Source organism: Carassius carassius, chromosome 5, assembly GCF_963082965.1.
Source record: "Carassius carassius chromosome 5, fCarCar2.1, whole genome shotgun sequence".
In the NCBI taxonomy this organism is placed as follows: Eukaryota; Metazoa; Chordata; class Actinopteri; order Cypriniformes; family Cyprinidae; genus Carassius; species Carassius carassius.
Genome location: NC_081759.1, coordinates 16,524,933 through 16,541,880, shown reverse-complemented (window position 1 = coordinate 16,541,880; position 16,948 = coordinate 16,524,933). Strand labels below are relative to the sequence as shown.

At 37.9% G+C, this 16,948-nt stretch overlaps 1 protein-coding gene across 1 annotated transcript in view; it reads right to left on the bottom strand.

The window, feature by feature from the left end:
• Positions 1-16,826, bottom strand: part of vps37d (VPS37D subunit of ESCRT-I) — a 31,677-nt gene extending 14,851 nt beyond the window's left edge. Inside the window, exons 1-2 of the mRNA XM_059549909.1 lie at positions 16,485-16,826; positions 4,599-4,770 (exon numbers count right to left, since the gene is read on the bottom strand). Of these exons, the coding sequence (XP_059405892.1) occupies positions 4,599-4,770; positions 16,485-16,652 (340 nt within the window). The 5' untranslated portion in view covers positions 16,653-16,826. The remainder of the gene's footprint in view (positions 1-4,598; positions 4,771-16,484) is intronic.
• Between the last annotated feature and the right edge of the window lie 122 nt (positions 16,827-16,948).

Below are 16,948 nucleotides of genomic sequence, written 5' to 3'. Positions count from 1 at the left end.
CCTCCATCAGTGCGCTCTCACAAAGTTCCCCGGCCTCTTCGGCTGCCCCAGCATGCCTCTTAGCCTTGAGATTTACAGGCACTTTGAGACAAAGATGCCCTTTCCACACTCGCAATGACGGCTGACCCCCCTCCGGAGGGTTGGAGGGGGTTTTGTTGTAAAGGGTGGAGCGTTTGACAATCAGTTTGGTGAAAGTTCTGTGTTGAGATGTCAATGATAGGTTGTAGTGTGTGTGAAAGGTCAGCAGGTCGGGCCTCGGGTAAACGGTGTCGTCACGCTAGGTTAACAATAAAAGGGCACTCGCGGTGCTCTTTGCTTTTGAAGCAGGATGGATGGTATTGCATACCAGCACCACGTCGCCCTCCAGAAAAAACTACAGGTCAAGAATGTGCCATCGGCCACATGTGAGGAAGAACAGAAGCAACAGGGGGCTTAAATAATCTTGAGTCATGCTTGTTCGCATTTGGCAAAAGCATTAGAAGCAAATGGGAAGGTCTAAGTGGGAGCGAAACCACTCGACATGGTGGCATCTTCAAGCTAGATTGAATTCCCACCAAGAAACTAGTAGTAGAGCCAAATTGTTCTCCTAACGTCTGTCGCTGCCACTGCGTATTACGCAATAACTCGCAAGCCTCCAAGCCAGAATTCTGTCTCAGCTGATGGAGCAATCCAACAATTTTTCATTCTTTCTTTCAGCTCTGAGAGAATGAGAGTCAGATGTTTGGGGTTGGGGGAACGATATCTCCCACCCACCCGGCTGTAGCCTGCAGCTGGAGGCACTGGTACATGTGCACTACATGGTGACAGGAAGGTGAACATTCCCCTCTTCTTGCGTCACTGGCCGGCAGCTGCAGGAGCGAAGGAAAAAAAGTGTCCTGTGAAACAGCATTTCTTGAGTGGATCTTTGCCCGTGTGGCCATGGAGATGGGAACTTCCTGTATGAGCTATGTCAGAGCATGTAAGCAGACTAGCAGATATCGCCGCTGATCTTTTGTTGCTCTGTTGGGCACCGAAGGAACCCCACCGTCTCCTCCTCCTCCTCTTCTCTGCCCGCTCACGACAGTCCAATTTCCTGCAGGCATTTCACTCCAGCAACATTTTTCATCTATCTCCTTCAGACTTTGGTTCCCAGACGCTACCAGGCTCTTGGGTGAAAGGGTGGGTCGGCAGTTGAGACTTCCTGACTATCACATGAATCTCTGCCTTTTCTTTTTCAGCACTGGAGGTGGGGTTTCAAACAAAAGCCTTTTCAAATGGATCTGCATCATTAGATGGGCTGCACAATGGTGAGGAGGGGCCAAAAAAAGTCAACAAATAATTCATATCGGCCTCTTTAGTCAAGGGCTAAAATGCAGGCCCAAAAGTACAAAGGGTGGGCTAATGTTGTGCGCTACAGTGGAAATATACGGCCTGACCACACATGAATTAATGTGACTGGCTACTCTTGTAGTCTGTACAGCCACCACATGCCTAAATCATTTATACACACTGCAGGTTGTGCATTAAACAGGCCAAGAACGATGCCGGAGCAAGAATTTCGGAGACATTTTCCTCTGAGATCCCAGCTGGGCCACTTAATTTAAGCAGTTTCCTTTGCAAAAAAAAAAAGAAAGAAAGAAATAAAACTGTGTTCACAACAGATACTTGTTTTTTGACTAGGCCTAAACACACAGAGAAGCGAACTAAACAGTTGCACTACTTTCAAGTGTGGTATTTCACTGTCGACCCACATTCCAAGACACTTAATATGCATAAACTAAGCATCAACGAGTACTCATTTGGTTTAATTCATTAAAGTTACTTTCATTCTTCTTAGTGCAAAAACACAGCTTAATTCTATGTAAAATAGGCTCATTATAGGTCTTATTCTAAGATATTTTATATAAAGCTATTTGCTTTCCACAATTAATGGTTAAATTGTGTGCCAAAAACTTATATAAGTACAATTCCAATTGATCATTGCAGCACAAAGAAAGCAAATGATGGAGAAGCACGGTTAAACAGTAATTTTTCATGCTGACAAAGTTGGGCTAGTAGTTCTTGTGCAGCAAGCATTTTCACTGGCTTTTCAACAGTGGTTCAACAGTGGATATCATTGAACTGTTGTGTTTTGAACTCGCTCACAACAGACACGGATGGGAAGACAATGCTGAAAAAAGTCGTAGTTTTTGCTATTTGTACCAAAATTTATTTTCGATGCTTCAACAAATTCTAACTGACCATCTGATGTCACATGGACTACTTTGATGATGTTTTTCTTACCTTTCTGGACATGGACAGTATACCGTACACACAGCTTCAATGGAGGGACTGAAAGCTCTCGGACTAAATCTAAAATATCTTAAACTGTGTTCCGAAGATGAACGGATGTCTCACGGGTTTGGAACGACATGAGGGTGAGTTATTAATGACATAATTTTCATTTTTCGGTGAACTAACCCTTTAAAGAGCAGATGTATTAGCTTGATTTGTGTGTTTGCATGAGATCTTTCATGTCATAACCCTATAAACATTCACTTCTGCATGATATCTGTAAAAGCAAATCAGAAAGGAATTTGAATATATATCTATAAAGCAGTTTACGTGAAACAAATTCCACCTACAGGGAAACACTTTAACCAGAAGTTCATCCATCTAGAATAGTAGTTCACATATATTTACTGAATAATCTTTTAATGAAAAACATTTCTGCTTTTAAAACCTCCAGTACAATGACCTAACAGTCTTCCATTGTAAGTTCCTTACTATAAACATGTTTTTGTTTGTTTTTACAAACTGAAGGAAAACTCAAGTCGAAATTATTTTCCTCCAATTTATTTTCCTTGGTTTAATAAACATTTAGAATGCTGTGACTATTTACCCATTGAAAGGAGTCAGTGCTCAAATCCTGACCATGTACCGTTATGAACTCTAAAGCCTAAAATAATAAAGAAAACAATAACAAAAGAACTGAATTCTAACCCACAAGCTCTCTGTTGTACAAGCTGATAATCGTCATGCCATGTCAGTGGGCCAATAAAAAAGATGGGGCGTGAGAAACTATCATGCTGAGCGTTCAGCCAAGAGAGGAAGACTGTAGAAGAACACAATAATATTTCTCTTATTCTGGCCACGCTGAGAGAAAAAGAAAAACAAGTCCCTGAGAACCCATGAGGAACTGTTAGGGAAGTGAAACCTGAGCACCTTAAGTACGTCTGAACCAGATGAGGGCAGTTATTCCTGGACTGGTGTTGAAAGGAGGTGGGGAAGCCAGGTGGGGACCTTGTGGCCCCAGACTACCCCTTTGGGACCTGACCGCTACACTCCACCCTGGTAAGGGGGCGACTGAAGGTAACGCTGCTCCAGTGTTGGAGATCGCAGCTGGACGGATCAACAATCCAAGCATAGGTCAGCATGTCAACCGTTCTCGCACTGAATAATTGAGGAGCACCGGACGTCAGGGTGTGTTATTATGGAACAATGTTGCCTGGTGATATTGAAATATTACCACCAGAAGAACACGACAGCAATGTCCCCATGCTATTCTTAAACTGCTCAGTCAACAGCCGGCGTATCATCAGATATCGGTCATCAGATTAGCAACATGCTTAAATTAATATGTCTAACATAGCTTTAATCTGGGAGGAGCACAGAATAATTTCCCCCTGAAAGACGTTCTGTCCTGACACTTTTGGGTCAAATTTTAAATACAACCTAACCAGAGAAGCAACACAAAAAGCAGGTAGAGGTAAAAAAAAAAAAAAAAAAAAAGGCAGGGTGGGCCAGAGTATGTGGTTAAAGCAGTTCTGTAATCAAACCACTCCAGATCTTTTCTTGGTTTTCCCACTTCCTGCTTTTTCCTTGCTGCATGCTTATCAGAATAGAGGACTGGAACTAACTATATAGGCCTAATATATAGGCCTACTATGGCATAGCTTGGGCTGGTTGATATAGCCAAAAAAAAAAAAATCATATTATTCAATATCAATATTAATTTCATATCATTATTGTGAATGTAAATGCATTTTGCATGTTAGATAAAAAAAATAGATAATTTTTTGTTTTTTTTTGTTTTGCATGCCTATTATTAACATATTGTTTATTAGTGCTTATCAAGCACATATTTTGCATGACCATATTCTACCGGGTAATCTTTGAACCCCCCCCCCCCCTCCCACATTCTATGTTTGTTTGTTTTTTTCCTCTCTAGATATTGTTTTATAAAATGGTGTGTAATGCAAGGAGTTTATTAAACTAATCAAGATTGAAATTAAAATATATTTTAAAATTTAAATCTGAATACATTTAAAACATAAATAAAAATATATTTTGGGTTGTATGACATTCCTTAAAAAATAAATGGTAATAATAATTCATTGTAATGTTTTAATAAGTTGTATCGTGCCGTTATCGAGTCTCCTCATACAGCGAGATGAGACGATCAATATCATGGACTTATTTTCTCTGATAAATATTTATATGGATTATTGCCTAGCTCTAGATATAGGTAATTTAAGAAGCAAAAACCACAATGTGTACTGAATAATGAGGAAAATGAGATGCTTGGTGTAATTAGCATTCACAGTATCACTTGCACAAAACCCTAAACCTCTACTCACCAAGTCGGCTATGCTTTTCCCTGCAGGCAGTGGTCAGTTTTGCCAGTTCCTCATACTTTGCAGCCAATTGCCGCTTGCCGTTTTGAAGGTGAGGACGATGTGAGAGGCTCTCTTCTGCAAGACTCCGATTGGTTACTAACAAGGTTTCCCTCTCCAGCTCGAGCTCCTGGAACTGAACACAAATTTAAATTATTCATCACTCAAAAAACACACACACAAAAACAGAAAACAAAGACTGATCATCTTTAATACCATCCAACCCCAATCAATCAATCAATGGGGCATTTAAGTTCATTTATTATGTTTCACTGTATGAAAAAGAGCAAATGTGTTAAATAACTTTAAATACTGAGGTAAAAAAATGATTATACTAGATTAGTTAAGTTTGGTATTATTGTTACTTGGTGTTGCAAGTTTGATTTACTCTAATATACTCTATACGATTAACATGTTTTAGCATATTGCTAGCGTGTTTTACATTTTTGCATGTTACTGTCGTGCTCCTAAGATATTTTAGCATGTTTCTAGTATGTTTTAGCATGGTTCACCATGACAGGATGTGCTGTTGCTTGTCACAGCTGCATCAGATTTACAAGAGATCGCTATAAGCGAATTTGGTTTAATCACATAGCGTTTAGTTAGGGGACAGTATTATGGTCTTTTTTTCTGCATATTGAATGAGCACGTTTCACAACTAAGGCTTTTTTTTACTCATTTGGAGCAGATGAACCTTTGCTTCAATGTAATCTTGTGTAGACGCCGTTAAGAATGCAGCTCCTCAAACAAGATGGCCATCAAGGACGTCAGGAATGCAAGAACACAGAGAACTCGAAAATTTATTTGGGACTCATCAGCCATACAGAGTGAGTGTAAATAATGCAACTCAATACATCAAATTCCTCAGGGGTCATATTAGGTTTGGTTATGATGCCAGGCATAGAATCCTTGAACGTGTCCAAGAGAGATTGTATGAGATCTAAAAAAAGAGAAAATATCAGCCTTCAGTTTTATATTAGTGTGATTACATTAGAGGATTTTAGCTAATATGTTTGATTTGTAGAGAAAAGCTCCTTATGTTTCATGAAAACAGTGAGGATTGGGTATATGGCCAACATCTGTGTGTGAACAAAGACATTTAGCATTTAGTTGAGTTTACTAAGACTGAAGGCCCAATCCCAATTCTACCCCTTAGCCCTTCCCCTTTCCCCTACCCCTCTGTTTCGCGCATTCACGTGGTGGGGTAGGGGTGTCTCGACTCTCTTTTGGTTGGAGGGGAAGGGGTAAGGGGAAGGGCCAGATAGCCCTTCAAACGAAGATTTTTCGGGACCACACTTAAAACGAAGGGGTATGAATTATCTCGGCAACATGGCTGCTACAGCGAACAAAAAGACACATAAATGTAAGCTTTTTTGGCATAAATAAAGATTTTAATGAAAAGTAATCATTTGTTTTATGTTACATTCAATTGTGAGTTCATATTAATGGTCATGTTACTCAAAGAAATGTTTGCAAACAATTGCTAATATTTGCTAACGTCATATCATTACAGACTGCATGATAGTGGCACAGCATATCTGATCAGGGCGATAACTGCCGTAGCCCAATAATTAGAAATCGCTAAACCATTTTCTCAAATATTGCCTATCCGAAAGAGAGAGAGAGACAGAGAGAGAGAGAGAGAGATGGAAGTTGCGTGTATTCGCATCTGTGCGTCTATCTTTTTGGAGTAAAAACAGCGATTGTATCCTCTCGCTGCTGGAAAATATAATGTAGCGATTCAGTATTTAAACTGTATTTAATAATAGTCGTGGGGCAGCGTTGACAAGTTTATTTTCTCCTGGATGTGTGAGCTGCGCGATTTCCGATATGTGTGTGTGTGTGTGTCAGTAAGCAGCAGCTCATTAATACAGAACGATAATTAAAGGCTCTATTGCACACCAGTATATGTGTGTATTGTAAGAGCTAGATGATGAATGATGGCGTGTGACGTCATGGTAGTGGTGTCCCAATCCTTAGGGGAATATTTTCTCCCCTACCCCTTGACACTCTGTTTCAAGGGACAAGGGGAAGGGGTAGGCGGAGGGGTAGGGGAAGGGGAAGGGGTATAAAATAAAATTGGGATTGGGCCTTAAGGCTAGGAAAAAACAAAACCATACAGCATGTGAATGAATAATATGCATACACTCAGAGCTATAATCATTCTCATAATTCTTTTTTTTTTTTTTTTGCACTGGAAATTCAAATAAAAAGGCACACTTTAAACTTTAGTACTTTGGCTGTGTTCATTATTAAATCTTTAAAACATAATATTAAGTAAACTGCAGAGATTGGGACCTGTATACGTTTCCCTTACCTTTTTCCTTTTAACATTTTCTTACCAGCTTAGAAAAGGTTAGAAAAGGATCCCTATATAATTTATAGCAGTAGCTGAGAGAGAATTTCTTTCATACAAGTGAAATGTATCAAAAGAATCACAAGTGAATAGATTTTGGTAGTCATTTAAATTTAGGGCTTGTGATTGTGAATTGGGAAATGAATATCAATAACCAGTTCTTAAGGTTCTACTTAATTTATATTATAGTAGTCATTTTATCTCAAGGTCCAATTCATGACTGTGACGGGAAGGCTTACAGCTCAAGGTCAAACCGTAAGCAATATGAGAGAAAAAAAAATATTAAACACAGGATGGCATTAGAAACAGCAATGTCGGAGATAAAGACCTCATTCACCACAACTTCATTCTGTCTGAACGACACTAAATATTGACATTCAACTATATTTTTATAAAAGCAAGTTGATGGTTTTCAGATGAGAGCGAATGAGCATTCTTCCAATAATTTGCCGTTGAAAAGGGGACATAGCCTGGAGCGGCAATAAAGACAATGCTACATTAACCAACCGTCTCAGTCTACCATGCGTTGCTTGAGTACAATAAAACAAAGTCCCAAGCTGGAATAATCCTGCTGGAATGGCTGCTGGACAAATCTGTCCACATATCCCTGAATAAAAGTGCCATTATTCGCTCTGACCATCCTGCATGACACGGCCCAAGACCATTCTCTAACCATGGAGGGAAAAGCAGAGCCACGTCCAAACCAATGTCCTCATGGAAAGCATTCGCAAAGGCCCAGACATCAGTCGAAACCACAGACCCCTACTTTTACTGTAAGTGAGGGTTTGGGTCAAAACAGAACTTGATTTTTGTTCTTCTGTTGCTGCTATGAATATTAACTGCCAGTCTTATGCATTTCAAAACTTGGGGAACATTATGAAGGCTGATCGTGCTTAGTCAAGCATATAAGAGGATTAATGATTCATTCGCTCAACGAATATGAGAATTTCGCCTCCTTTCTAAATGCTGTGTGAGACCCCCAAACATGGCGCTGATGTTCCCACTGGTGGCACATTTATTACAGAACCTATCTAGCTAAGAGTGAATTTGAGAACGGCAGTCCCCTTTGATCAAGGCACCATCTTCTGAAGAAGACGAAACTGGAATACTTGAGCTGCTTCGAGAAACTCAAAAGAGCATACGTGATCAAAACGTGATTAAGTTTATGTGAGGTTCTTTTTGTTGGGAAACAGCTTCAAACCTCTCATTTTTAACCACATCAACTCTGGGGACCCACCGGTGGGTCCAATATTGCATATGCCTAATTCTCAAAAAATCTAAATAACAGCTGAAGTGGTTAAGGTCAATTGCTTGATTCAACTGTTGACATAATTGCTTTTTACAATGCCTCAAGAGAGTGGAAGATGACTGAATGTTTCTCCTCAGAGACAACTTCAATAGAATGGAGGAGTAAAGAATGAGCAGATCATCATTTTCTAACTAAAGGAATATTATATACAGTCTAAGCAATTGTTCAGAACTAATGCCTCATCAAAAGCAGATGGAAAACGTCAAGCTGTTTTTTGATCACATAATGCTAAATGATTGCAAATGACATGCATTAGTTCTGCATGACGAACGAAGCTGTGAAGAGTAAAATGCAAACACATGAGATGTCTGTGCTGTCCCAGTTTGTCACCATTCAGTTCTTTAGGAGTGAAAACTGCATCAGGCCCAAGGTTTGGGGTTTGGCCCAAAGTTTTTCTGGGGTTTGCACCAGTACACTCTTAAAAATAAGATTTGTTTATTGGAATCAATGGTATAGAATCTTTCTATTACACAAAAGGGAAAAAGGTTAGTCGAAAATGGTTATTTGAATTATTAAAATGTAACAAAAAATGAGATTTTTAAAGAACTGTTCAATGAAAGGTTCTTTGGGGAACCAAAATGGTTCTTCTATTGCAATGCTACGAAAACCTCCTTTTGGAACTTTTATTTTTAAGAGTGTATAGATGTTTTTGCAAGTAAACATATTTAAATTTAAATAAATAAATAAATAAATTTATGCATTTAGCAGATGCTTTTATCCAAAGCGACTTACATTGCATTCAAGCTAACATTTTTTACCTAACATGTGTTCCCTGCGAATCGAACCCACAACCTTGCGCTGCTAGCACAATGCTCTACCACTTGAGCCACAGGAACAATATATTTAATTTATATATTTTTACCTATGCCCAATTCAGATGGACCAGTAGACTGTTGGCTTTGTTCTGACACAGGGACTTAAATCATTACAGTTAAATCATTTTCTTATTGGTTCCTTTGGCAACATTTCAAAGCGAAACCATAACATGTTTATGCAGTTCACATGTGAATATACCTGTCCTCTCATTGGTCAGAGTGCACCTCTATGCTCCGGGATTATGCTAATAGCGTCAAGGTTTTATCGGGACAGCATTCTTGCAATGCACCTGTTTCTGAAAATTGCAATTACTCAACATTTTAAGATGAATTGCTTTCTTTGGATATGTAATGTGCTCACCAACAGAATCAGACACTGTTGTAACATTTCCCATTATGAATTATGATACAGCTTGGATCATTGGTCCATTGAGTCAAATTGCTTTCTTACCACAACCAAACCACTCAAGAGTTTTCGGTCAGGCCGAGACCACATTGTTCAGCCAATCTTAAAGCAACTGGTTTGGAGCAGATCCGACCATGATTGCTGTGCCCATATACGTCTAAACAAACTAAACTAAGAGAGAAAACATGCCAGGTTTCTGAACAAAAGCTCCAAAAGAGCCAAGTGTGTGGGGTTCTCACCCTAATGAATAGTTGGAACAGTCCGACATAAAATTTTAGAACCTTTATTTTTACAGTAAGAGTTTAGCATTTTTCATAGCTCAGGTAATTTGCTCAAAATTGGCTGCAGAACTGAGCAACCAGAAATGCTAATGGAGAGCTCAAACCAGGTGTTATAGACCTCCTTGTTTATGCCTAAAACATATTAAGTCTATGAATCATCTAACTATGCAAATTTGCATTCCAGAATGTGTCAACACCATCTGAGGTACGATATGCATTGCATTTTCAGCATTCTGAGGCATTCTGTTCTGGTCATTAGCGTAATATGTCTTTTCTATGGTCAGTTTTCAACTATATCGCTCCTTTGAGTACTAAAGTCTGTTACCGCTATGCAAGAATAAACGTTAAGCATGTACAATGGGACCACTTGATTCAGTGGCCAAAGCATTCATGCTTGCATACTGTTAAGTTTCCTACCATTTATCTTTGGTTTGAGGGGTTGGTTATGGTTAGAATTAGGAATAGAGTTAAGGCTATGATCCTTTGATAATGGACGTGAATCCAGGAACCTGTCCTACTTGAGTAAATCATATGGTGCAATTAACACCACAAATTAAGCTTGATGGATGCTACTTTTTTATGACTGGACTACAAGCTCTCAGCTTTCATTAACTGTTCACATTACTGCAGCCCACTCCGACGGGGGAAGCATTTCCATGGTTTCACAGCAAACAAAGAGTGCACTATCTTTCCACTTGAAATTTGGGAATCTATTTAAAGACGATACAGATGTTGTCGACCACTAAATGAGGGTATGATCAGTGAAGGATCGTTTAAATTCCTACAGAGCCATTTTGAGGATCTAGACAAGATGATAAATGGCTTGGGTAATGAATTGGATATGGGTTGTCATAGATTTTCCTACAGTTCTCACTCATAATCCAAAGTATGGCTCCAGCAGAGACGCTGGCTTCTTATCTCTCTTGCAAACCTAATCCATTTGCACTCAACACGCAGAAATTACACTCACTCTGATGCTCTGCCTAATAATTATGCTTGCTCAGCGGGACTCAGTATTCATGTCATCTTTTTTAACTACACATGGAGGTCAAATCATGAATATTTATCTCTTTCTTTAAAAAAAGAGCCATATATTCCAAAGCATGCTGTGTTAAATATGCATTAATGTTAGAAGTTTAGATAGGCGACATGCCAGTTTGCTTGTAAAATTGCTAAAAAAAATCCAATATAGGACAACAGCAGCTTTAACTCTTTTATTTTTGGTCACACTTTCAGGACTCTTGAATTAAGAAGTTTGGCAAGACATCAAAAGCTTCTTCCATTTAGAGCTAGCTAAAAGGCTTCAGTTACATCCAGAGCGGATCCTCCCTATATCCAAAATACGCAAGTTGCGTAGGGGCCCGAAACACCAGGGGGCCCCCTTGCTCTCAGAGATGATTTAATTCTAGTTTTGTTTTTTAATTTGGCCAGCGGTTCTGAAAACATGAATGATCATTTCTTTTAATGTGGTGTGCTATCGCCCTTTCGATGTAAAAATCAGTCAAATCATGTGATGTGAATGTCGTACACTCTTGTTTGAGATTTAAAAAACGAGTTGAAAGCGTACCGAACCACGGAAGAGATACTGTTTCTCGAGCACTTTCCGCGAGCGCGATTTGAGATGGAGTGAAATATGGACAAATGGGTTTCATTCATCCATTCATAACCACTCATACCCAACTTAAGTTTTAGTAATTGTATGTGCTTTTATTATTCATAATATATTTGAATTTATGTTTAATTTAGCAATTCAAATTGAACTTATTTCAGTTACTGTTCAAGTCAACAATTATCTTTTTTTAAAGTTTTTTTTAATATGTTTTATTTTATTGTATTTTAGCTTTATTTTAACCAAATACAAACTATTTTTAATAGTTTTATTCTAATAAACAACAACAACAATGAGATGGAAAGTACATTTTAGTATCTATTAAAAGCAGAATTAGAATTATACACTATACAAATGACCACAGTAAAAACCATAAAACTCTCAATTTGATTTCACAAGGTCTTTGATTTGAGTCTATATTTATTTTTTTTATTTTTTTTGCTGTTGTTAGTTGTGGAGTTACAGGAGGCTCCCCCTCACAACTGATTCCAAAAAATATTTTATTATGTTGCCTTGATTATGTAACTTTACTTCAATTAACATAATTTTTTTTATGAATTCATGACACCACTGAACCCCAAAACCAACAATTATACAGAGCTTTCTTTTTTAATCATCTTGTCAATCGGACAACTTGCGTAAAAAATTATCTTTAAGATTACTGGAGTATCTCTTGCAAGAAAATATCTTTTTCAGTCTTTCAAATTTCACCTTTAAATCAGTGTTTGATATTTCCTCATACCTAAATGCAACATTTTCAAGCACTTTTTGAGTGTAAATTGTTTCTACACATTTTTATTTATCTATCTATTTGTTAAGTGTACATGCAGCTCATTAAGTTTTAGAATACAGCTAATAAAGCAACCAGAGCATCTCTTTAAAACTTTATGCAGTTTGTCGCCTTAAACAAATTCATCTGAACATTTGCAACTCCAGGAAAAGATGTGGCTTATCTTGGAGAGGATGTAGCACTTTCATACCACAAAGACAGCTAAGACACATGGTCTTTCACATTTCACAGGGCCATGATCAATCTTTTAGTTACTGGGGCATATTTCAGAGGAACATCTGAGTGAGTCCTGAGGCTCTTTCCCTCTCTGGTTCTTAGTATTCCATAGTGCTGAGTCTGCCGCATGCGTCATAAGTCACCCAGAGCCAATAACTGTCCAGTCCAGTCCCTGTTGGTGTGCATGTCTTTCACACTTGTGGTTGGATAATGAACATTCTGAATGCAGAGGGAAACAGCAGGGTCGCTGGCGCATGTTCTCCAGTATCTATGTTCTTTGCCAATTTCCTCTCTCTCTTGCTGTTTAATGCAAAATGTAAAACTCCTGGACCTACAGAAAGCATTTTCCCTAAACAGGAATTGACACAGACTATCCATATCCGCTTGCAGCTGCCTGTATGTCTGTTTATACACTGTGCAGATGCAAGCCCTCTGGAGACCATGTGGGCTGGATGATACAATGGTCATAAAACAAATATAACAAATCAAATGCCTACAGTCACAAACTGGAAAATACCGTACTGAAATAGTTCACCAAAAATAAAGTGAAACTTCTGTCATCATTTACTCATCATCAAGTCATTCTAAACCTGTATGACTTTCTTTCTTTCAAAGAACAGAGAATGAAAGTGTTTACTTACAATGAATGCGGAACTGTAACTTTCAAACCTCAATGACTAAAGCTCCATAAAAAAGTATCATGAAATCATGAATCAGTCACATGAATGAATCATTAAGAATCAATTTCAGTAAAAAGAATTCAAAAGAACAGCTGATTCACAAATTGCGGGTTTTCTACAATAGCTGATCCTTTCTTATTGTGTCCTTTCGGAATGTTTCTTTGGCCAAAATGACTTAAATATTTTTTAAGTGCCACTAAAATATACACCAGTGGTCAAAAGTTTGTGGTTGTTGGGATTTTTTAAATACTAATATTGTGAAATATTTCAAGAATTTAAATATTTCTCCAATTGTTCTCTATTACTCCAGTATTTGGTATCGTATGATCCTTCAGATATCATTCTAATATGCTGATTTTGTACTGAAAAAATAAATGATATTTTGGATGAATATGATTTCAGGAATCTTGATAAATAGAAAGTTCAGAACAGCATTTATTTGAAATGGAAATATTCTGTAAGCTTATAAATGTTTATTCATTTTATCATTTTTTATTGATTTATACAATATTTGGCCGAGATACAACTACACTACACTACAAATCTGGAATCTGAGTGCAAAAAAAAAAAATAATAATAATAATTATGAAAATCGCCTTTAAATTTATCCAAACTAAGTCCTTAGCAATGCATATTGCTAATCAAAAATTAAGTTTTGATATATTTATGGTAGGAAATTTACAAAATATCTTCATGGAACATGATCTTTATTTAATATCCTAATGATTGTTGGCATAAAAGAAAATTCAACCATTTTGATCTCATACAATGTATTTTTGGCTATTGCTAGAAATATATATGCAACTTATGAATGGTTTTGTGGTCCAGGGTCACATATATACTGTATGTAAAATATTTAAGCTATGCCATAAATAAAATAAATTCACACTTGTTCCTTGCACGCTGCCACTGAATAACAAACAGACAGCTTCACCCCAAACTCACGCCATTGTTTGCACCAATGAGATTCAACATCCAAGCTTAAGATGTAGTTGTTTTCAACATGTAAGCAATACAAAACAGCAAAGGCACACATCTACATGATTAATGATGGCTGTACACATTAAGCATGCAGCGTATGTACAGTACATTAAGACCATCTGTTTAGTCCGAGATAGTTTGGCTTGGTCAATAAACCATGAATGACCAAAGAGCTGCTGTTACTGATGAATTCAAGGAATAAGTCTGACTCTCTCCTCTGTATCACTAATGAGCACATAAGGTTAACCATAAAGGCCGTCTCATTGCTATTCATAGGAAAGAGCACAGCTTTGGTATTACAGAGCTTTTTTCCATTTAGTAAAAACACTACAATCTCTTGTTAGGGAATGACGCTCATGCATACAAGAGCAATAACTGTTTCCAGAGCACCAAACCATTGTGACCCTTTCATTGCGGTTGCCCTTGGAGACCTTGTTGTGTTTATAGATTGACCTGTTTGTGATGTGATCAGTGAGGCCCATCACTATTCCCAAGTCATTAGGAGTTTGACCTCTACAACCCCAGCGCATATCCCTCATGCACAGCCATCAATAAAGACCATCAATCCATAAGATGCAGTAGACAGAGGCTGCATCTCTATTTGCAGTTATTTGTGTTGGTATAATTCTTTTTTTACTACATCCCTCTGCTGTTACATTTGTACGGGCTGCTCTTTTACATACAATGAATGTGAATTGAGAAAGAGACTGTCAAGTTTCATAAATGACCAAAAAGCACTGAAAATGACAATGCCCATAAATGTGGTGCCATATAGTCTTCTGAAGCTAAATGATGGCGTTCTGGACAATCTTTCTTTTTTTAATGTGTTGTATATACATTTAAAGTCAGTGATGCCTCCTTTGGTTCTCACATGTCAATTGTGAACAAATCTGAACATGTGCAAGTATGAGATTTAAGAATACTAGTGTAAATTTAGCTCTGTTTTTCCTCCACAGACTTTGTGATTGGTACAATTTCGGTCATTTTCTAAACTTGACATCCTCTGTCCTGGTTCACTTTCACTGTTGCTTAAAAGAGCAGCCAGGGCATCTCCTGTTGTGTGTCCACAAATAAAATAAAGTCTAGTATGACATAAGGAACTATTCCTTTAATTTATGAGTATAAAGTACTGTACATGATGTGTATATCACGTTTTATGATGAATGAGGTTGTTTTTATGACCTTGTGCGAACATATTTATCCTTATATTTCAAATAACATGCTCAGGCTTCCTGAAGCTTCCTGGTATCAAACTACAGCAATTTAAGTCTCAAATGTCATATACAGTGACACCGGATCAGTCCCAAATGAGAAATGGTTTTCTAAGCTGAAAATGAATGATGCACCTAAGGAGCTCTCATATAACCTCGCTGTTTCTCAATACACAATAATCTGAGAGAGAGATTTTATAGCCTAAACACGGTGAGCTGGAAAATATTACAACCGTACAAAATGCATTTCAAATGCATTTATAAAAACAAAATACAAAGAAGACTGACTGCATTACAATAGCAGCTTGAAATGCAATGAGTGATATTAAAGAGATGATGTAGAGTCAGCTGCTCATTATTGTGACTCACACAGTCTATATGGGGGAGGGGCACCTATACATAATATAAATATATGTGCATTAAATAAAAGAGCTTTTGGAAAGAATTTGATCATTTGTTTAGTCCAAAGCTTCAGCTAACAAGCCCATTACATGTATTAAAAAAAGAATAAATAAAGTCCAATTAGAGAGAGAGGTCGAGAGAAACAGAAACAACATGAATTACTAACAATAGTAATTTATATATTATTAATCACTTTCTGTGGTGCAGGATTTGTTGCTTTTTACACAGCAGTTGAGTCAGTCAGTGTATATAATGTCTGAAAATGTTTCACTGCTTAATGATGCGACTGACCAATCAGAATCAAGTATTCCGAAGACTTGCGTATTAAAACTGATTTTTACATCAAGGGAGGGAAAATAGCCTTTTTGTTAACACTTTTATTCTCTGGCAAAGCTGTAATGGGAAATTATGTTAATATGTGATGCAGCATATTACTAAAATAGTTGAATTCGTTATTAAGGCTACTTTTAATGCAAAAAAACTTTAATGTGCCAGTAAATATTTGGGAAAAGGTTCCATTAAGAAACATTGTCTGTACAAAACATTAGGCTATTTTATCAAGTAGATGGTATTTGTAGTATGTCTGCAGTGCAATGGTCTGCAGCGCTGTATACGGTACACGATGTATGTGACGGCGTGTAATGCATATAACACGCTACACAAATCACACGAACAGTTTCATATGTGTGAATGGAATTATCTACAAGTACATCAGTTGATCAGAGAAAAATGACAAGCATGCAAAGAACCAGCCTGTTTATGGTCTAAACTGTGTGTGTGAACGGAAGAAATACCTTTTCACTGAGTCGCACGATCTGATTCATTTTTTCTTCATCTTGTAGGAGCTCTCGTAGTTCACTGCTATTGAGGACCCTGTACCCATCTGGGTAAGAGTTCACGTCCCTTTTCTGGGACATTCTTGTCCCCGTGAGGCGCACTAAACAACTCCGTTTGCCAGCCATTTAACTTCCATTTCGCTCACGCTCGGAACCTAAAGCACATGAACATCGGAGCAGCTCTCATCGGCACGAAGGCGCTCCAGGACTGACTGTTTGCGAAGACAATGCACGCAGAGATTATGGCACACGTTTACAGATTCCTCCAGTTCCGCATTCCACCACCAGAAGGCGCCAAAATCGCAGCACTGACAACGTGCCATACATGATATACAAATACACCAATCACTTACAAACGGCGGAGATAGCACCGGTTCTTCGTGCAAAGAGTACGCTACAGTAACTTTGCAGAGTTCTCTTAC